Here is a 21,917-nt window from a genome sequence, read left to right on the forward strand (position 1 = left end):
GGGGACCTGGGTTTGATCCCTGGTAGGGGAACTGGATCCCACAAGCCGCAACTAAGACTCTGCAAGCTGCAACTTAGACTCGGCCCAACCAAATAAATAAATAAATTTAAAATATTTAAAAAAAATCACCTCTATTAGCCCAGTAATTCCATTTTTTCGGGAATGCAGTCTAAAGAAACAAAGTCATAGAAAGTCTTGTACAAACACGTTCATTCTACCCTTCACTATCAAATAAGGACAACTGGACTGTCCCATAGCAGACAAATTGGTTAAATTAAGGCACAGGAAGGCAGAGGATTCTATTGAGAAGGAAACAACCTACTCCAGTATTCTTGCCTGGGAAATCCCATGGACAGAGGAGCCTGGTGGACTACTATCCATGGGGTCGAAAAAGTCAGGCATGATTTAGCGACTGAAGCAAACAGCCACAGGCACATATGCATAAGGGAATGAAAAGTAAGCAGCCATGAAAAATGTTCTAACAATGATTCAGTATGACTCCCCAATTTTGCTTAAAACATGTTCCTTGCCTATATATAGATGTAATTAGGAAGAAATATACCAAAATATTCGCACTTTAACAGTCGGCTAACAGGTCATTATCTCCAGAACCTGGTGCAAAGCAGTAGGAAATAGTAAACGCTCAAGGCATGAAAAATAATTATTAGAAAATGTATATGCAAGGGAGGAAAGTTCAACATATTTTTGGCTTAATGAATATTAGTTATCTTTGACTAATGGGATGGTGTATGGTTTTTATATTACTAGATTCCAAATTTTCTAGGACCTTGTCATCACCTAAGTTACAGGGATCACATAATAAACGGATTTGATTCCCTATGGCTCAGGTAATAAAGATCCTGCCTGCAATGCAGGAGCCCTATGTTCAATCCTTGGGTCGGAAAGATCCCCTGGAGAAAGGAATGGCTGCCCACTCCAGTATTCTTGCCTGGAGAATTCCACGGACAGAGGAGCCTGGCGGGCTACTATCCACGGAGTCGCAAACAATCAGACACTACTAAGCGACTAACACTTTCACCTCCCTTCAGACGGCCTCCCACAAGAGATGGTCGGGGGCTGGGGGAACCGGCTTCTGGAAGACAGGGTCCTCCTGGTAGAACCTGGGCAGGTGGCGCGGGGCGGGGTCAGGACCGTAACCCGAGCGCACAAAGATGGCGGCAGGCCCAGCCCACCCCCGAGCCCCGCGGCCTGCGGCCGGAGCCGAGCGTTGCCGAACGCTCCCGAGCGTCCCCCGAAGCCCAGAGGAGTCCGGGAGCCGCGCGGGCGGGAGCGGCCCCGCCCCGGAGCCTGGGAGCGGCGGCGCCGGCGCGGGGGAGGGGAGGCCGGATGTGAGTGGAGCGGCCATTTCCTGTTTCTCTGCAGTTTTCCCCAGCTTTGGGTGGTGGCTGCTGCTGGGCTCCGGCGTTCCGTCGGCGGAGGGCGAGGCGGCGTGGACAGCGGCCCCGGCACCCCGCGCCTTGCCGCCCGCAGCCGCGCGCCCGCCCGCCCGCCTCTCCCCGAGCTCGCCGCCTTTCTCCTTAGCTCCCGGCCGCCGCCGCCGCCGCGGCCCAGCGAGCGGCCCAAATGCAGGCCATCAAGTGTGTGGTGGTGGGAGACGGGTGAGTGAGCGCGCCGGGCCCGGGGTCGAGCGCCGGGTGCTGGGGCCGGGCGGCGGGCGGGCGCCGCGGGCTCGCTTGGGGCCCGGCCGGGCCTCTCCCGGGCCAGGGGCGCGGGGCTGGGGGCGCGAGCCGCCACCCTCCTCCGGACCGGGCGGCGCGGGCCTGGTTCCGGCTCTTTTTTTTTTTTGGTGGGGGAGGGAGGGAATCGGCGATCGGCGGCGGGAGGGAAAGTGAACTCCACCCTCCCGTTTTCTCCGGGGCCCTCTGACCGCCCGGCAGAACTCGCCCGGCGCCGCCACCCACCCTCATTTGCCTGAAGATTGGGTGGGTTCAGGGAGTTGCCTTTCTTTAAAAAAAAAAAAGAAAAAATAGAATTCTCTCTTGGTTTTCCCATTAACCTCTCGAGCTGCATTGAGACCATCCGTGGGTCCCGGCGGTCTCTGGTCGGTCGTATTGGAGGAGTCTGTACACGCACGGGCTGGTGTGGGGACCCTCAACTGATTTACCGGGGGTGCCTTGCTCTGGTACTTAGACACTTTTCTGATTTTTTAAAAAGTGACTGTTGGCTATTAAGGTGGAGAAACTTAGGATTTCTAGCTGCGAGGAGCTGGGTGTGATTAAGACTGTTCCTTTCTCTGAACGTGATGGGATCATTAAAAAAAAAAAAAGAAAAATTGGTCTCTGCTTCATGCATTAGGTATGGGGTGTCGCAGAACAGGCTCCCTGAGCCGGGCTGCCCTGTGACTCAAGGCATTTCTTTTCATTACTGTCTGTGGTGGATCCAGGCCCTCGAGGAAGACAAGACTTGTCTTATGCAGTTTTTTTTTCTCCCCTTGAAACAAGAATCTCAGTGTGATCGGAGCAAAATTGTGCGTCTCCTCATTGCTGGAGTAGAGTTAACAGGGAGGCTCCACGAGTTGCAACAAAGTCAGAATGCAACTGGCACCTATTTGGAGTCTTGTGAAGTTGAAGGGAGAGTTGTGGAATCCCTGTTCCCCAAACTTGTCATTAGGGTCAATGGTGCTTTCTTGCCTCTGGATGAATTTAGGAGATCTCGGTTTCTTAAGATCGTTGTAAATTAGACATTTGAATTTGTTTCTGTATCTAATTCAGATCCTTGAACACAATCAGACAACTGATTTTTTTTTTTTTAAAAGATGCCCTCTGTATGGTTTGTCAGGCTCACAAATGTGAAAGATTATCAACACTTCATGCTTTTGTCGAGATAATCAGAAATTGTAAGTTTCTACTTAGAAATATGTATGGTGCTTGTTCTTTTTTTAACCCATTGAAAGAAAGCTTTAATTTTGTGGAGATGGGGAGGATGTTCAGTTAATTGGTTTAAGGGTGAAATACTAAATTCATTTAAATGAAGTTTTGATCCTTCTGCTCCTGAAGTATAACATATGTCATTGTCTCCGGAACATTGTAAATGATCTGGATTTCCTTTAAAAGTTAAAAAATGCAGGATCAGTAATTCATGCCAGTTTTTTAAAAAAGTCAAATCGCTGATAATCCATTATCTAATCCTAGAATATAATCTTATTTGAAAGATTTAAAAATACAAGCACAGGATATAGTCAGTTTACTCAGTCAATAGGTACAGATTGTGGACCTCTGCTGTTTGCGGTCTAATACTTGTTGAATGCCTCCTGTGGGATCAAATCCCCACCTCACCACTTGGGTGAGCAGGTCACTCGTCCCCCAAGAGAGGTGCCTCGAGGGGAATTGTGAGGGTTCAACCAGGTGCCCGGCCCCTTCCGAGTGCTTAGTGAGTGCTGGATGCCAGTATTTCTTGATTATCATTGCTGTTTTTATTACTCTGAGGTACTGCTATGCTCTGTGAAGAGTGTTAGGCATAAAACATAGTGGCCTTGAGGTTTCAGTCAGTTTTTTAAAAGAATTATTTTTGTTTGTGCTGGGTCTTCTGTTGCAGTGAGGGCTTTTCTCTAGTTTTGGGGGGATTACTCTCCAGTTGGGGTGCTCGGGCTTGAGTAGTGGCTCCTCGGCTCTAGAACGCAGGCTCAGTAGTCGTGGCTTAGTTGCTGCGCAGCATGTGGGATCTTCCCAGACCAGGGATCGAACCGTGTCCTCTGCACTGGCAGGCGGATTCTTTACCTCTGAGCTGCCAGGGAAACCCCCTCTGTCAGTTTTTTTAATACTGTATTTGAACATTGATGTTGACATTAGAAGTGAAATGTACCTTTATGAAAAAAACCTTGAGCTGTGTTGTCAATACTTTAAATTAGGGGTGAACATAGGGCAAATATTGCTTCAGTTAGCAATCTAGATAATACTTTTTCCACCAAAAATATTTTTCTTTTTGCTTTTGTCTGAATAAAATATATTCCTTGTAGGAATATTTTTGTTAAAAAAACTGTAGAAGCTGTAAAGTGCAGGTCTAAACTTTGTGAGGGGAAGAAGTTGCTTAATGTTGTGGGATTTCAGGCAATTGGGGCAGTTTAAACAGGGAAGGCAAACTCGTTGAGGTTCCACAAATTGCAAGCATCCTTATTTTAAAAATATTCTTGGGAATTATGGTTAAAGGCTATGTCCTAACTGTATTATAATTAGCACCAATTAGCCTATATTCTTCTAATGGATTATTTTCTATACAGCAATCCAGTTGGTATTGGGTATAAAATGTGAGATAAGTTTTGATACTTTTTAATTCTGTTAATTCTTCCGTGAAGCCTGATTCTGTCCTTAACAAAGGTTTTGTGACTCTAATTTGGGGAACCTCTGTCCCCCAATTTTCTTTCAGCTTTACTTGGGTGAGACAGCATCTCATACTCAAATATTTATGAACTTTTAATTGTTTTTTTTTTTTTTTTTGACTGCTTGATTTGGGGCTGGGGGTGAGTGACTTAACCTCTCCCCCCATTTTATTCCAGATACTAGAGGTTTCCGCAGCCCAGTGTCTAATTTAGACATTGCTGTCCAGGAATTTTTTTAGTTGAGCTTGATAAATGCCTTCCATGATGTCATCTTGATAGGAATGTATACTACTGGTTCCTGCCCACTTCATTGAACAAGCAGCCGTGGATGATCCATGAGTTTGTTTCAGCTCTTCGGGAATTGCCTTCATGTGTTTTTATCTCGAATTTACGTTTAGTATTTGATCTTTTTTTTTTTTTTTTTTTAGTACTTGATCTTGGTTGGTACAGTTATATTGTATTATATATATATATTTTAATTTCAGATGATAATTAATGCCAGCTAAATGTTTGGGGTTAGGTTCAGTGGAGGAGTGTCAGGAGTCCCTTCTGAGAAACCTTAAAGCCACCGTTTACACTCTGTCTTTTGTATTAGTCAGCTGATGTCTGTACTCTCACCTCTGCATCACCAGGAAGCTCTAACTTAAAATTGTAGTCTTCCTACAAAGGGGGTGTTTCACCAGCAATCCTGCTCCCAGGGCAGTTAGCACATATCACCAGATGGAACTTTTCCCTCCATCTTCTTGATGTGAAAAATGTCAAACATGGAAAAGCTGAAAGAATAATGCGTTGATCTCTCACATACCAACCACTTAGATTCTGTAATCAACAGTTTGCTCTATTTGCTGTATCTCATGGGAAGTTGTTCCCATTTGGGGGCAATAGTTTAAGAGGATTTGATAACAGAAGTTGATTTTGGAAGGAGAATGGGGGTAATACGCAGATATAAATTCCTGATTTTGAACTCTGCATCTTTAGCTGACACATGTAATAAGCTACCCCAGGGTTAGGCTGCTAGATGGTTCTAGGGCATTGTTCAGTAATGGCTGCTTCAGATTCAAATTCTGTCAGAGGTAGCATCTTCAGCCTTGAGTGTTCTAGTAACTTCAGTGTTTAGCATCTGAACTTTTTGGAGTCTCCCATGGTGTTAACAACTGGCTTTCTGTTAGTTGGTTGGGGATGTCTCCTGTTGGTGGCAGGACGTCAGGGGCATTGCTGCTAGGGTTTTGCATTTTGGTAGCACTAAATTGCTCTGTTAATTCATACAATTTTTGAGCTTACTCTCTGGGTAATTATACCTTTAGGATTAGTGTAAAGAGTCCCCAAATCCCATTTCTCAGCACAAATCGAGGACTTCGATTCAGGGTCTTTCGTTAATGCATAAGTATTAGTATATTATATATTTGATACTTAAAATTCATGTTCCGTCCTGTTCTGTTAATTTGTTCTTAAGATCCTAGGTGTTCTTAGGGATCGGGGGATTGGAAGGTGGTGAAAAGGAACAAACTTCCTGTTATAAATAAGTGCTAGGGATGAAATGTAGCAAATGATAATTAACACTGCTGTACCTTATAGATGAAAGTTCTTGAGAGAATAAATCCTAAGAGTTTCCATCAAAAGGAAAAAATTTTCTATTTCTTTTATGCTGGCTCATTAAGAGATGATGGATGTTCCCTAAACCTACTGTGGTAATCATTTCCTGATGTATAGAAATTAAGCACCTTAAACTTACATAGTGCTGTGTGTCAATTACACCTCAATAAAACTGGGGGAAAAGAGCTATATACTTCAGGCAGCAATACAGGCTCCTTATTTAGGTTTACAGTAGTCACTGGAGAAATCTGTTTTTTCTGCCCTACTGAGAGAACAGTGGGTTTGTTTTTGTTGTTGTTTTTAATGCAATGCAGAATCTTCTTGTTTTTCAGTTTCCTGGATTTTTTTTTTTTTTTTTGGCTGTTCCAGGCAGCATGTGGGGATCTTAGTTCCCGGATCAGGGATGGAACTTGTGCCACTCGGCAGTGGAAGCCAAGTCCTAACCACTGGACTGCCAGGGATAGTCCATCCCTATTTTAATGGGAGGAAATTGCGAGTGTTTCCGAATTTATTGATTTCATGTGCTTATATGTGCTCAGTTCCTGTTAGATTAAAATGTTGTGGTGGTTTGCTGTCACTTAGAACCTGGAAATAAGTATGTTCTATCTACCTTGTCAACTTTCTAACCAGTAAAAGAGCTAGTAGCAGTTGTGATTATTTATCACAAATAAGTAAAATACTCCTTAAATTTCAGAAGCATGCTTATGTGAATGTTCTCCCAGTAGACTCATGCCCCCTTTCTAGTTACAGCATTTTTCAAAGATTAAAAAGAAAAAGAGGGGGAAAAAAGATTACAAAGTGAGTGAACTGAGCAGTTATATGTATAAAATTGGAAATTCCAAAGTAAATAGTAGCTTCAAGAAATTCCGCAGCAGCCAGCGTCAAGTGAAAGGCTAACCAGATGCCGTTTCCATTCTTCCTGTGGGAGAAGCGTGACTTTGTCTAGAGCTGTTGTTGACTGTGGCCTGTAGCTTGTAGCATTTATTTGTGGAGTGTGTTTAAAAGGAGTGAACAAACACTAATGGGAGGTAAATAACCCTTTTCTTTCTTTTTCTCTGTTTTTAAAATTAAGTAAACATTTAAATCAAAAGTTGGACATGTACTTATTTAAGTCAGAGCTTTATACTTTACTAATTTTCTTAGAGAACGCATGTCTATATCTAAAGGATGATTGGTGATAAAATTCCCAATCACTATCAGGTGATACCAGTGCCTTGGGGTCCTTTACAGCGAAACCTTGCGAAAGATGAAGCCTCAGCTGAAGACCCAGTTTCGGGAAAAGAGATTCTGGCAGATTTAAAACAGTTGGTGTGTGTAGTAATGTTCCTCATACATAGGAGAGCCTTCGGAGGGATCCGGAAGTGAAACTGTGATGCTTTTAATGCCACATTTAAAACCTTCGGAGCTGCTTCCCTGCGACTTTAGGAGGTGATGACTATTAACATTTTTACACGACAGCACTTTCAGGTGTGAAAAGATGATCACTCTTCACAGCCTTCAAGTGCGCTCTCCCCCTCAGCTCCCGCTGCAACCCCTGAGTGAGCTGTGTTTATCCTGCCTGACAGCCCTCTCCTCTGCACCCTGACACCCCCGCCGCGGTCCAGGCCACAGCATCGCTTCCTGGGACAGAGCGGCGGCTGCTTCCTTCTTTCTGCCCCCAGTCTCAGCCTCTTCAGTCCTCTTCCCACATTGCCCAGAGAGGCTGCTTCTGAAAATGCAAATCTAATGATTTCTTGGCAACTAAAAATCTTCTGTCACTTCCCAAGTAGTATCAAGTTCCAGGTCTTGAGAAGAAGTGACAACGTCCTCAGACTTCCCTTTGCCACTTCCCCCTTCTTTCTTCAGCCTTCAGTTTTACTGGCCTTCCTGCAGTCTGGGCCTCCCTACATGCTGTTGCTTTTATCTAGAATGTTCCTCCCTTCCGTGTCCCACTCAGTGATGTTGCAGCCTCCTCTGCCCCCAAGACAGGGCTAGATCCCTGCGCTGTACATTTCCAGAACATCTTTAACAGCATTCATCACATCTAAAATGTTATGTAATGGACACGTGTCTCGTTTTTTAGCTTACTAAAACTGCATGAGTTCCATGAGATCCTGTTCATGGCAGTGTCTTTAGCACCTAGTATACTTGCTGGCATACCATGCAGTTTGTTGGTGTAGACTGAAATTGAATCAGTGTTCACAATAGTTTTGGGATGAAGTTGGTAGTTTTGCATCCATCTTAGAGTTGAGAAAACCAAGGCATAAGGAAGTTGAAACTTAAAAAACTCAGCCAGTAAGTGGTAGAGCTGCCTGTGGGTCACACATCCGGGCAGTGACTTTGAATCTCAGACTCCTACTCATTCAGGTTCTTTTTTTATTTTTTTAACGTCCTAAGCTTTTAACAAAATGTATGGCCAGTGAGTCATTTCTGTTTAGAAAGCCTTTAGGAGTTGGACGGCAGCCCCTGATGATGTCATGTTTGACTGTGAGGTCTTTGGGGTGGGGGAGTTTCAGCTTTTGTTAAGCCTTAATAATGTTATGAGTGAAGCAAGTATTGGCAGGACCGCCTGGGCCTGTAATCTGCCCTTGCTGAGAGGTTTTTGCCTTAAGCTAAGAGTGTAAGGAAAATAGAAAGGCACTTAACTTCTTTATGGTTGTCCTAATTGATAGTTGGTCGAGATTGAACAGCAGAGTCTTAGGACTCCTGCGCCCCAGTGTATCCTGTGGCCTTGGTGAGCCGCAGAGGAGAGCAGGGAGCTGGGCCTGTGAGGAGCACTTGTTTGGGGAGTGAGCCCAGGGACTCCGAAGCCCCCAGAGCCAGCGTGGGAGTGGTGTACAGTTCGGAGACCGTGTCGGCCAGGCGTCTGCGTTGGCTCAGTGGTAAAGAATCTGCCTGCAACGCGGGAGCCGCCGGGTTTGATCCCTGGGTCTGGAAGATCCTCTGGAGAAGGGAATGGTACCCCACTCCAGTGTTCTTGCCTGGAGAATCCAGTCCCATAGATCAAGGAGCCTGGTGGGCTACACAGTCCATGGGGTCGCAAGAGTCGGACACGACTGAGCAACTTGGCATGCACGCACCTGTTGGCTAATGGTGCAGTGATCAACTTAATATTTAGGTGATTTTGTTGTTCAGTTGCTAAGTTGTGTCCTCCTCTTTTGCGACCCCATAGACTGTATCCTGCCAGGCTCCTCTGTCCAGGGGATTTCCCAGGCAAGGATACTGGAGTGCCATTTCCTCCTTCAGAAAGTCTCCTGATTGGGTGATACCCCTCTCAAGTGGTTGGGAGCCTTTCCTCACTGCCCTGGTACCCTGTACCGGCTTGCAGTTATGTGTGGGAGGCCCTCCTGTGTTCCTACGCTTTTCTCGCTAGTTCTCTTCACAGCTGTTTGGGAGATTTACTTCACTGTCCCTGAGCCGTTCTTTAATCTGTCTGGAACATAGTGTGTTAACTGCTCGCTCCAAAAGTTTATGGTGAGGTTTGAGGGTGGGGGTGGGGAGGAGGCAGAGGAATACAGATGAATTAGCTGGCGGTGGTATGGGTGACTAAACGCTCTCTAGAGACCTGGCCTCTGGGAAGGCCGGAGGGAAGGCTTGAGGGAGGCTGCAGGGTTGAGCCACCCCTCGAGGCAGCAGACTTTGCAACAGGGGACGTTTGAGAGGAGAGCTGTGTCTGCCTGTTAGTATTCATCGGAATAACTTGAGGGTAGATTTGCAGATTCTTGATGAAAGCCTTCTAGAGGTGTTCGCAGAGGAGACGTGTTTATTTTTTATTTTTTCATTTTATTTATTTTTTATTTCATCGATGTATTTGGCTGCACCGGGTCTTCGTTTCGGCACGCAGGACCGTCAGTTGTGGCATGTGAGCTCATAGCTGCAGCGTCTGGGGCGCAGTTCTCTGACCGGGGGTTGAACCCGGGCCCTCTGCAGTGCAGCACTGAGTCTTGGCCACTGGATCACCAGGGAAATCCCGAGACTTCCCGTCTAAAATGCTGTCCCTGTGGAGCCTTGTGCTTACAGTAACTGTTTTCTCAACAACCAGTGCAGACACTTAGAACTGAAACAGTGTGAAGCCCCGGACTCTGCCTTTCTGAGCAATTCTAGTTTGTTTGCTTTAAATTTCAGGATAAAAATAGTATTAAATAAAAGGTCATAGAAACTGTTTTCTTTAATGCTTTAATATTTGATGCATACTTCCTGAATTTTCTGTAAGTTATTTTCACTGAATAATGAGAGCCAGGATTGCACTTATGTTGACTAGGGAACTTACACCATTTTTTTTCCTGTCTCTATAGAGCTGTGGGTAAGACTTGCCTCCTGATCAGTTACACTACCAATGCATTTCCTGGAGAATACATCCCCACTGTGTAAGTATTCTGAGTTAACCCGGATTAACTTGTGAGTGATATGTGGTTTTTTTTTTGGATTCCATTGACCTTTGTTCTGCTCTGCCTTTCTAAATCCTTAAGTGAAGAGAGGTGGTTAATCTTCCTCTCAGTCACTGAGGTCTAATTATAAGTTATTTGGACTTAAAAAAAAATAACTATCTTTTTTTAATATAGTTTCTGCATGATGACAAAGCACACAGCTTTCCTAATTGATTTTCAGATATTTAGGAAATGAAAGTTAAACCACCTTTGAAGTTCAGAGACTGGATAGTCTTAAGAGTTTAAGATAAGTGGCTTTCTGTGTAGAGGGTCAAGGAACTGGAACAAAAAGGTCCATTATGTTTTAATTGGCCTTTTCTGGCCAGCAGTCCAATGGTTACATGTCATTGTTGACTTTTTGGGCTTTGGAATTGAAACCAGGGTGTGTGTGGCTGTGTGTGTGGGGGGTGGCTGTGTGTGGGGGGTGGCTGTGTGTGGGGGGTGGCTGTGTGTGTGTGGGGTGGCTGTGTGTGTGGGGGGGTGGCTGTGTGTGGGGGGTGGCTGTATATGGGGGGTGTGGCTGTATATGGGGGGTGGCTGTGTGTGGGGGGTGTGGCTGTGTGTGGGGGGTGGCTGTGTGTGGGGTGTGGCTGTATGTGGGGGGTGTGGCTGTGGGGGGTGTGGCTGTATGTGGGGGGTGTGGCTGTGTGTGGGTGTGGCTGTGTGTGTGGGTGTGGCTGTGTGTGGGGTGTGGCTGTGTGTGGGGGTGTGGCTGTGTGTGTGGGGGGTGGCTGTGTGTGGGGGGTGGCTGTGTGTGTGGGGGGTGGCTGTATGTGGGGGGTGTAGGCTGGGGGGCGGATGGGAGCATCGGCTGCTGAGCTGCCGGGTCCCTTTTTGGCAGCAGACTCAGGTGGGGATGGAAAAGGACCTCTGGTGGTCACCAGGGAGCTTCCGAGGCTCCACCCTGGGCGGGATCCTCACCACCCATCCGTGCTCGGTTCCTACGCTGCTCACCTCCTGGAGCCCTGCACTCGCACCCAAGCGTCCTGTGTGTGGGTGGGTGTAAGTGGAATTACACTGTCCAGAATTTGTGGTGGGGACTTCCCTCATCTCCATGTGTAGGTAGAGCTGTTGATGACTCGGAGGTCCCGTGGTGGACCTGACTCTGCTCACTTGCAAACAGTGCAGTGCAGATATCATTGCACACGTCTTTGTGCACACGTGATTGATTGTTGGAGGAACTATGGCAAACCAGGAAAAATGGATGTTTTAAGTTTCAATAGATGGTACACAGTTGCTATTCCCAATGCTGTCACTTTGAGCAGTGGTGACGGAAACAGCCCTTTCCTACCTACTGTGGTGAACACGGGCTGAAAACGATGACCGCGGCATTTGCATTTCTGGTCACTGGTGAGGTTGAAACCTTGTGAGCGTTTCCTGTCCCTGCCGTAATCTTCTGTGAACTGCCTGTCAAAATCCCTTGCTTATTTCCCGCTGTAAATTCTCTGTACTGGTGGAACTCTGTATGAAAAATACTCATCCCTCTGTCTCTCACTTGTCTTTGAACTCATGATATCCTCTGCATTTTTATTTAAATATGCCATTCTCCCTCTTCCCTGAGTTTAGTGTCTTAGTAAAAAATATTCCCTAGTTTCCCCCCCCAACCCCTAGGGTTTTTATCACTCTAGTTTTTATCTTTCATTCACTTGGGGTTTATTTTTGGTATGGCATGAGGCAAGCACCTGGTTCTCTTGCAGATTCTTATGCCATTTTTGCACCACTGACTGCAGAATCTTGCCTCTTGCCACTGGGTAGAGGTGCAGCAGAGACCTCTTCTGTGTGAAAGCTGGTTCGGTCATGAGCTTGTATAAATCACTGCAACCTACTCAGACCGTGACTCTGCTGTCACAGCGTAGTAAGATCCTAAGCTTTGGTCTTAAGCGTGTGAAAATCAGTCCTGGGACTTGCCTTTAAAGGCTGGTGTGTTGTGTTCTGCCCGGCACCTGCCCCGGTCTCCCTTGAATGCGGGGTGTCAGTGAACCACTCCACAGCACTCAGCGCGATTTTTTCATGTCCTCCTCCTCTCTCCCTGTCAGCCGGTCGGCTTTCTGGGCTTCCTCCTCTTATAGGTAATTCATTAGTGTGTAGCAGCCTCAAATCAAACCCACGTGTGAACTCACTTCGCAGACATTGCCCAGTAGCTTCTCGGATCTGGTTTGCCTTGTGTTACTCTGCACACAGGTCCAGGGTGGATTACTGAGGCTCAGCTGGGGCCAGCCTCCGCCCAGGGTCGGGGGTGCAGGGGGTGTTCTGGGAACGCGGCCCTGCAGCCCTGCTGGGGGCCCCTAGCTGAGGGCGACTCAGGTGTGCGCGGAAAACCCAGCCCGTGGGGCTTGGAAGGGGACTCGCGCGCTTGCCTGTCTTCTGGGGAGAGACCTCACTGTCTTCTTCGTCACGGGCAGGCAGGGTTCTGGAGCCGCCAGAGACCTGTTCTGGTTAAGACACATGCGGCTCGTGCATGGGTCTCAGTGGTGCCCGCACACCCCAGCTCCCACGTCCCTGCGCTGGGCGCCTGCCCGCCCCGCTCAGCCCCAGGGGTGCCTGGCTCCGCGGCCGGAGGCTAACCGTTTTCCCTCTGTTCCACAGCTTTGACAACTACTCTGCCAATGTCATGGTGGATGGAAAACCTGTGAATCTGGGCTTGTGGGACACAGCCGGACAAGAAGATTATGACCGATTACGCCCCCTGTCCTACCCGCAGACAGTAAGGAGCCTGACTGATTTTAGTGTCCTTTGCACGTCCTGACGGTTTCATCAGTTCATGCCACCTCTCGATTTGCCTATATTGCCGTCTTTTGTGTGTGCTGAGTAATAACAAATAACATTGAATTACTTCAGTACTGAGTATCTGCCTAGATGCAGACCAGGAGTTTGTCTGCTTGTTTCTCCGTTTTGCGCATCCCCAGTATTGACTCTGGTGCTGTGCATTTACAGTCTTCCGTGTAGTTTAAGCACAGCCATGCGAAATAGGTGCAGTTTTGTTTTGGCAAAACTGCTTTAAGAACAGTTAGTTTCCTGGTTAGTTTGCTTTCTGATTGTTCTGTGCTGCAGACGCAAATTAAGCAGCGAAGATGAGGCTTCTTTAGATCAAGTTAGTAACTAATCCTATCGATTTAATACTGTTTTTCTATAAGATATATTTTTGCAGCTTTAGAACCTATATCTTCTTAAGGAGGTGGAAGTTTCAGTTTTATAATGTGTCCGCTGTGACCAGTCCGACAGCCGTTAGCTTGGGCTTGCCTGCACATCAGCTAACCAGCGGTCTCTGTACTTTGTAGTTAGGCCAGTGAGCTGGTGGCCACGTGGTCCGAAGCCACTTTTCTCTAAATAAGCAGTTGTCTCACTCGTGGTATTTCCTTCTGGTCACTCGTCTCTCGTTTGTTAAGTGTTGAAGACAACTTTGTGACCAGCCGGCCGGGGCAGTTTGCAGAGGCAGTTGAGCGAATTCCTGGGTTTCCGATCCCGCCCCGCGCGCTGTGTGACGGGGCAGGCGTCTTCACGGGCACCTGCCTGCTGCTTCCCAGGCTGGGGTGAGGCGGTCTCGGCGGAGCTCGTAGGCAGCCCCGGGCGCGTCTGCCCTCGGGCCCCTCCATGTGTTTGTGCCAGTGGAGCTGGGGGCCCCCTTGTCTCCAAGGGGGGCTGCAGGACGCAGCCTTTGGGGGGCTCGGGGTCAGGGAGACCTCCCTCAGAGGGCCAGCCTCCACCCCGAGACTGGCTTAATTACCCTTGTTCTGAGGGGTGAGTGTGAGTGAAAAGAATGAATTCATTCTAGTCTGCCCAGAGCTTGTTTTTTTGTGTTTGAAATATGGCTATTTCCAAGCAGAAGTCATTGTCTTTTCCATTTGTTTTTCTGCTAGAGGAGTTGTCAAGGACAGTTTCCTCAAGCTGTAGATTTTTGCTGATTGTCCTTTATCTGAGTTCCGGGAACAGTGGTAAGCAAAGATCAAAACCATAAACTGGGAGGCTTGAATTGGCTGACTTTTCAGGTAATCTGTGGATAAAAGTGAACTGTGATTATCTGTTAAAAATCAGCCAATTAAAAAAAATCAGCCAATAATCACCAAAAAGTTTGAATCCTTCAGTATGTTTAGGGAAGTGCTCTATACCAAGTGGCTGCTTGCTGAGTCCAGATTTCAGTGGGATTTGCATTGAGTGGGAGAGTAGGCTGCTTGGCTGGTTTAGTTGCTAGACTCTTGGGACCGCATGGACTACATAGCCTGCCAGGCTCCTCCATCCATGGAGTGGTTGCCGTTTCCTTCTCCAGGGGTAGAGTAGGATCCTCAACCAACTGGATCTGTCTGGAAGGTGGCAGGTCACTTCTGAGAAAGGAGAACTGCCTCCTGTGACTCAGGAGGTCCAGGGACGGGTGTGGCCTCTTTCTCGGAGGCAGTCACTTGCAGTGAGTCCAAGGTGATCTGGCAAGATTCCCACTCTGCTGAGCGCACTAGATCCGTGACTGATGGCATCAAGCTGCAGTGAGTGGGGCCTGAAATCCAAGCGGCTGTTGTCCTCCTGGGGCCGGGACTTAGACCTCTCACCTCTGCCTCGGGAGGGCGGTGGACCACTTCTTATGCCTGCACCACAGCGTGTGACCCACCTGCTTAGGAGCCTGGGGGCGAGCCCCCAGCTGGTTGTTACAGCCTGGCCTGCCTGACTCCTGAGGATGAGCAGGTTGTGTTGGTTACTGAGGGGGAGCCGCTGAGTGCTGAGATACTGGGGCCTGAAAGGTCTCCTTCCTTTGGGCTGGTGTCCTGCCAGGGGGAGCTGGCCCTGGACATGGTAGCTGGCACTGGATTTTGTCTCGGCAAAGAGAAACCCCTGAACTTGGTACTAAATGGCACCCGGTCTCTGGTTTGGCTGTCCGTTTTGTAGGCCTGTCTCTGGCTCATCCTCAACTCTGCCGTGACCCACTCAGAAGGGCCAGCGGGACGCTTGAGCCTTAGTTGTCTGATGCACTGCGCTTTCCTCCAGCCGTGTTTGGGTTGCAGGCAGAAAAAGGAAGGAGGAAGGAGCAGGCGGACTGCGGCGTGTTAACTAATGTAGGACGGAAGGAGTCTGTCTCCTCCATCCGAAAGATGTTCTGAAGAGCGGGAAAGGGTAGGGCAGATGTGGCAGAGGGTGTTTTGACACCAAGTGTTTGGGGCCGACCCCCTGAGTCTCCGCATCATTGTGAAGCTTTGGCATCACGTCCAGGCCTTGCGAGGACCCGATTCTGAAAGGTAGTGAGAGAAACTGACCTTCGCTCTAGATTGTAAATCAGAGAAGCCTAGGGGAGATGAAGTTACAATAGTTGTCTCAGCTGCCTTTCTCTTGATTTGAGAATTCCAGATTCTTTGTTGCTGGAGAGCAAGTCTTTCCATTTTTACGGGAACAGAGGAGTGAGTTGAAAGCATGGTGATAAACACTGGCGGCGCGGTCACTTCCGGGCGGGCCCCCACATGCTCGGGGCCTCCGCGCTGTTCTTTCAGGAGAGCAGGTCCCTGGGTTCGAGCTGCACCCCGCGAGGTTGCATCCCTCAGACCCGGCCACCTTTTGGGATAGTGTCCTGGCCAGGAGGCCTGCTGTACAGATGGGCGCTTCTTCTGCTGGCTTCAGCTGGGCTTGTGTCTGAGACCTTGGCCTGGGAGCTTTGAGGGTGTGCGGTTGCTGACGGGCGCCCTTGTTGAGGGAAGGATGCCCCTTTCACACTGAGCAGGAGCCGTGGGCTTGGTGGGCACCATGCCAGTTCTGTGGGGAAGGAGCCTGTCTGTGTCCCCCACCCAGGATTTCCTGCCCTGGGTCTCCACCTCTCTGACCTTCCCGAGCACCTCCTTGTGCCCCGTTGGCCAGGGCGATGGAAAGATTCAGCGGCGCCTGGCGTCACAGGTGTGCTGCATCAGCATGTGCTTTGGGTCCCTTGGGAGGGTTGAGACAGGATTCAGATGAAGACTAGGTAACGGGTTATATTGGCTTTCTTCTCGCTTTTTACTAAACTCAAACAAAGTTCTCGTGCATTACTAGGTTGGAGAAACGTATGGTAAGGAAATACCTTCCAGGGGCAAAGACAAGCCGATTGCCGTATGTAAAATTCTCGCTCGACCTCAGTTTCAAGCCTTACTGTTCTCTGGGCTCACTTAGTTTCCCTAGGATTTCCTGGTGAGCCTCACACTCCCTGAGTGCTTTTTATTGATCTACTCAAGGTGAGGGGTTTGGGGGACAGCCCACCTTCTGACTGCAGTCCAGCAGTCCGGGCTCTGCCTCCTGCCCCTCACGAGGGCCAGGCCTCCCCGCGGCTCACACAGCCCCAGCGCTTGGCGGGAGCGGGACTCTCCCCACGGCGGGCGCTCCTTCCTTCCTCCCGCTTCGTTGTCCGGTGCGGGGCTTGAGGGGCGCAGCTGCCTGCTTGGGAGCTCACCCGTCCCTGCTTGGGGTGTTGTGATCAGCCCGGGTGTCGGTGATTCTCGGACACGCTTGTGCATGCGCTCGCCTTTCAGTGTCGTTGATGAGAGGCTGTGGTGGGATGTTCTTCCTTCCCTTTCAGGTGCAAGAGATCAACTGGATGGAAAGGAGGTGTTAGGATGGGGACTGTGTCCATTCACCACGTAGCATAGTTTTCTAGGGAAAAGTTTCATAAACCGAGCATCTTAGAAACTCTAAGGCATTTAGGCAGATACTTAAATTTCACTTTTTGGGGAACCATGCCATGCAACATGTGGGGTCTTCGTTCCCTGACCGGGGATCAGACCTGTGCCCCCTCCAGTGGGCGTGTGGAGTGCCAGGACCGTCCCAAGTTTCGGCCTACCCGTGATTCCCTGCCGGTCCTCCAGAGGGGAACCTCTTGGTGCTGGGCTTGGACGGCAGTTCTGTAAGAAGCAGTTTAACTAGAACCCTGTGACCTTGTGAAAATGTACTTAACATTCTGATAGGGAGCTTAGTGAAAAGCGTACCATTTGTAGATAATGTTTTTTTTTTAATAGAAATATTGGCGTAGGACCCTGACTCTTGACCTTGTCCCTGTGTGGTAACTGAGCATCATGTTAATTCCAGTTGGAGTGGGAAGGGTGGGAAAGAGGCCTCTGGGAGTCTGAATTGGATGTCGCTCTGATCTGGTTGGATCCAGTCCGATCCAGTCTACATCTGAATTGGATGTAGCCTGAGTAACTCTGAGCGTGTTCTGTCCCCCACTCCCCTTCTTGGTGACAGGCGCTTCACGCGCTGTTCCTGCCTGGGGGGCCTGGCCGCACTGCGGGTGTCGGGGGCAGGCCCACGCCACGGCTGCTGTGTGCCGCGTGTGCCTGGGCTTAGAGTTTGCCCCCCGCCGCATGTAGAAACGAAGCGCCTTCCTTGCTGCTGACTCTTCTCAAAACCTCCTTGTGTTTTCTTTTTGTAGGATGTATTCTTAATTTGCTTTTCTCTTGTGAGTCCTGCATCATTTGAAAATGTTCGTGCAAAGGTAAGTGGGATTTTTTAGGAAAATATTCAGTTACATAATGTCAGTCTTGGGAAGAAATATTAAAAAATAAAATACCATTTACTGATAGAAACTTTCAGTTACTTAATTCTACTGCTTAGGCAGGTTTTGATATAGGTAATAGGTTTTTTAGGTGTACGCCTTGAGCACGCAGTGTGCTGAAGATTCAGGGTCTGATTGAGAAGTGCTGTGTTTCTTGTGACAATAATGAAGCACTTTGGAGTTGGTGTAATAAAAATGAGGACCACACTTCATACTCTGGCATATTTCATGAACTGAGTGAAGACGGGGCGGGGGTTTGGTGAGGCCCTTCAGTTGGGCCCAGGGCCTTGTCTGGTGGGGGTCACAGTGGCAGAGCTGAGGCCTGGGGTGGGGATAGTTCTGTGCTCATCCTTTGAATGTGGGGTGGGGGGGGAGGTGGGGATTTTGCCATGACTTAGGAACTCCGCGGGTTTTACCGCAAACCAGGTGGCTGGGGGCAGTCCTCTCCCCTCTCGCGCTGAGAAGTAGAGCTGTCCGGGGGGTCGTGGGTCCTGAGTCTCAGGCTGCTCATCCCGCGACAGCCAGGCGGTGGTCCTGGAGGGGGGTGAGCCGGCGGAGGGGGGGCGGTGGGCACGGGTGGCCCCCGCGCAGTGCAGCTGACGAGGGGTGCCTAAAGGAGAGTGGTGACTCCGCTCCGTCTTGGCGCCTAGTGGTACCCTGAAGTGCGACACCACTGTCCCAACACACCCATCATCCTGGTGGGGACAAAACTTGACCTGAGGGACGACAAAGACACGATCGAGAAGCTGAAGGAGAAGAAGCTGACGCCCATCACCTACCCGCAGGGCTTGGCCATGGCCAAGGAGATCGGTAGGAGACCCCCACCGTCACGCGTGCCTTCCCGTTTTCACATTGGGGTGGAGGCTGGTGTCCCAGCTGGGGAAGCCCCACCTGCCTTCGGGGGCCGACCCCGCCAAGCGGGGCCCTCCGTGCTCCGGCCGGGGCGGGGGAGCCACCACGTCCCGATCGGAGGGTGAGGCTGTGTTCCCACAGGTGCCGTCAAATACCTGGAGTGCTCGGCGCTCACGCAGCGAGGCCTCAAGACAGTGTTTGATGAAGCGATCCGGGCGGTTCTCTGCCCGCCCCCCGTCAAGAAGAGGAAGAGAAAGTGCCTGCTCTTGTGAACATCCGCCCCCCACTGCGCCCCCCAGGACCCTTTGTATGCTTTGCTCAGAGGTGGCGCCTTCGCACTCAATGCCAAGTTTTTGTTACAGATTAGTTTTTCCATAAAACCGTTTTGAACCAATCAGTAATTTCTAGGTTTTGTTTGTTTAAAGTGTAAGAGTTCAAACTTTCACATTCTATTAAAGTTCAGCCCTAAAATGACAAGCTTCCTTAAAGCCTTATTTTTCAAAGCCCCTATTCTTGCTCAGAGTTGCCAAAATACTTTGTGAACTAAGTTGCATTGTTGGGCTAAGAACACTAAGCGCTAAGCTGTGGAAAGACCTTTGTCTGGAAGACTGTAGCTTTGGAGGCAGGAGGTGCAGACCCTCGCTGACAAGTTTCAGGCGAGAAGAGCGTGCACAGCCTCCTTCCTGAAACGCTGCACCTAACGAGTCACGATGTCGCAGCCCACGTTCACTACCTAACACTGTACTGTACGTCAGCGCGCACGGGCCTAACAGCTCGCTCTTTGGATCAGTCTTTTTGATTTTGTAGTGAGATTTTTTAAAACAAGTTAGTGTTTTAGCTCTTGTGAGATTCTTAACAGAACTCAGTGCTCCCTGTGATGAAGAGTTCTGTCCGTGGGTGCCCTGGGGTGGAGTGTGTGGGACGCTTGTCATCAAAGGATGGAGACAGTATTTTGACAAAATGTGGAGATTAATTTACACTACATTGTACACGTAATCATTAAAACTGTTAAAAGCATCACGGGTAAAGGTTTTTAAAGGTTAATTTCTGTCAAATGCGGTAGATAAAGAAAGGTCGGTATTATCAGTGAGTGTTTTATTCAGCTTTTCCTTTTCCTAAACCTGCCCACCCCTTCTGAAATTGGGCATTTAATCCATCTTTGACCTGGTCATCCTCATAGTTGCTAACTTAGTAAGTGCTTTTCTTATAGAGCCCATTCTTAATGAGCAATATGCCTCCTTGTATTATAAAATCTTTCTGAATATGCATTAGAAAATTTTTTTGTAGGTTAGTAAAAGTGCACTCCTGTTTTCATGTTGCTTTACTCAACGCTAATAAGTGCTCTCCTTAGTTTCCTAGTAAACTCGGTGTAAAAATCGTGTTGCAGCTTTATGTTTTTTAAGATACTTCAGATAATTCCTAAACTGTAAGCCTCACCGTCACTGGCCAGATGACCGACACCGCACCGTGACTAACGACTGACCCCTCCTGCCTCACCGCGTGCACACGCTTCCTGTCCTTGCCCTAACCATGTTTCTTGGGGTCTGTGAGGTTCCGTCAGCCCCGTGCTCGTGCTAACGAAGTTCTGTACAACTTACCCACTGGCAAGAATACGAGCTTGGACCTTTCAACCACTAGAACAAAATTTTTTAAATTGACAGTTGCAGAATTGTGGAGTGTTTTTACATTGATCTTTTGCTAACGCGATTAGCAGTATGTTTTGCATGTATGACTTAATAAATCCTTGAATCATATGATCAGTAATACTGGAGTTCTTGAGAGCGTGGGGAACCACCGTCTAGTGTCTGCCTGCCTCACTGTAAAACCCTGGGTTGTTGGAGACGGTTGTGTTTTCATGCTGGGGGACAGGGAGTGGTCCCTCCATGGGGAGAAGATGGAGGAACCAGTAGACAAGGGGTTATGAGGGCTGTCTGGTTTCGGAGCTGGTGAAGGCCAGCGAGACTCAGGTGATATCCACACAGGGATGCGTGTGGTGGCGTCTCGGGCCAGAGCTCTGGGCTGAAGGTGCTGGTGGTGAAGCGGGCTGGCAGCTGGGTAAGGTGGAGGCTGACAGACTGTCAGACCCTTCCTGGAGCCTGAACTTAGATTGATGGCATCAACAGTGCATGTTAGAAGCGATTTTCTTTATTCTTTTTTTAATCAAAGATAATGTAGTTTAAAGACCACCTCTAAGGGTTTGCTACAAAAACTAGTCTCTCCTTTTCACACCCTCCTCAGGGGTCTATTTTGAGTTCTTTTAAGTAATTCTTGGTACTTCAGACTCCACAGTATGTCTAAAACATATGCTTTTCTCTTACTTACCAGGTCACTAGCTTATCATAAAAGGATGTAACTTGGAAACAGCCAGAGGGAACAGACCTTAGAGGGCAGGTACTGGGAGGGGCTGGGCGCGTGGCTCTCCCCACATCTCCACACCCGGCCCCTTGGGTTTCCCCACGGCTTCAGTTCCCTCACTGGCCACTGGTGACAGACGGCGCCTCCCCCCCCCCCCCCCCCCCCAAGGGCTTGGGTTAAAGCACGCGCTCTTCTGTTGCCCGTATTTTTGGTTCTCGCCAGCACTCGTGACACTCCCACCCTCAGTACACCTTTCCCGCTCCCTCGACACAGGCCTGCTGGGGTCTGCGCTGCCCTGGCCACAGAGACGCTCACCCGGGTAGGTAGTAACGGGACCTGCCCTTCTTGAGTTCGTGGTTCCTTTGGGGATAGTAATTTACCTTGTTTTCTGTGTACTTGATAATTTAACATCGATCTCTCCATCTGTTATCTGGATCTTTCAGGACATTTCATCAGTTTTCATTTCCCTAGAGTCACGGAGCCCTCTGACCACCACTTCTCTTAATATTCATCTTTTATTTTCTGGATCTTAGACTAAGGAGTCAAGTTTCTAATTTACTTTCTCATCTTGATGGATTTTCTAGAAACTTCTGGAGGAATATGTGGGTTGTCTATTTTTGAGCCCTTGTATCTTTGGAAATCACTTCACTGTACCCGGATACTTTTTGGTTGAGTCTAAAATTCCAGGATGAAAGTAACATCTCTCTGGGTTTTTTAAAAAATAATTTATTTGGCTGTGCTGGGTCTCAGTTGTAGAATGCAGGGTATTTTCATTGCCGCATGGAACTCTTCCTTGTGGCCTGTGTGAACTAGTTCTGTCACCAGGGGTTGAACCTGGGCCCCTGCACTGGGAGCACTCCGGAAGTTTCAAAAGGCAGGCCCT

The 21,917-nt window shown here is 48.7% G+C and overlaps 1 protein-coding gene across 2 annotated transcripts; it reads left to right on the forward strand.

Moving 5' to 3' along the window:
- Positions 1-1,339: 1,339 nt before the first annotated feature.
- RAC1 (Rac family small GTPase 1) lies at positions 1,340-20,433 on the forward strand. 2 transcript variants are annotated; one of them, XM_070460443.1, is made up of 7 exons: positions 1,340-1,619; positions 10,204-10,275; positions 12,922-13,039; positions 16,336-16,392; positions 17,705-17,767; positions 18,478-18,637; positions 18,821-20,433. In XM_070460443.1, exons 1-7 carry the CDS (start codon positions 1,585-1,587, stop codon positions 18,949-18,951), a joined length of 636 nt encoding a protein of 211 aa, XP_070316544.1. In that variant the 5' UTR covers positions 1,340-1,584; the 3' UTR covers positions 18,952-20,433. The 2 variants fall into 2 exon arrangements, with proteins under 2 accessions (XP_070316544.1, XP_070316545.1); XM_070460444.1 differs by lacking the exon at positions 16,336-16,392 and having other exon boundaries at positions 1,349-1,619.
- Positions 20,434-21,917: the final 1,484 nt, after the last annotated feature.

Source organism: Odocoileus virginianus, chromosome 33, assembly GCF_023699985.2.
Source record: "Odocoileus virginianus isolate 20LAN1187 ecotype Illinois chromosome 33, Ovbor_1.2, whole genome shotgun sequence".
Classification (NCBI taxonomy): domain Eukaryota; kingdom Metazoa; phylum Chordata; class Mammalia; order Artiodactyla; family Cervidae; genus Odocoileus; species Odocoileus virginianus.

Coding starts and splice junctions, on each gene's coding strand:
- RAC1 (XM_070460443.1), top strand. CDS start 1,585: ATGCAGGCCATCAAGTGTGTGGTGGTGGGAGACGG. Junction 10,276..12,921: donor GGAGAATACATCCCCACTGT/GTAAGTATTCTG, acceptor TCTGTTCCACAG/CTTTGACAACTACTCTGCCA. Junction 17,768..18,477: donor TTGAAAATGTTCGTGCAAAG/GTAAGTGGGATT, acceptor CTTGGCGCCTAG/TGGTACCCTGAAGTGCGACA.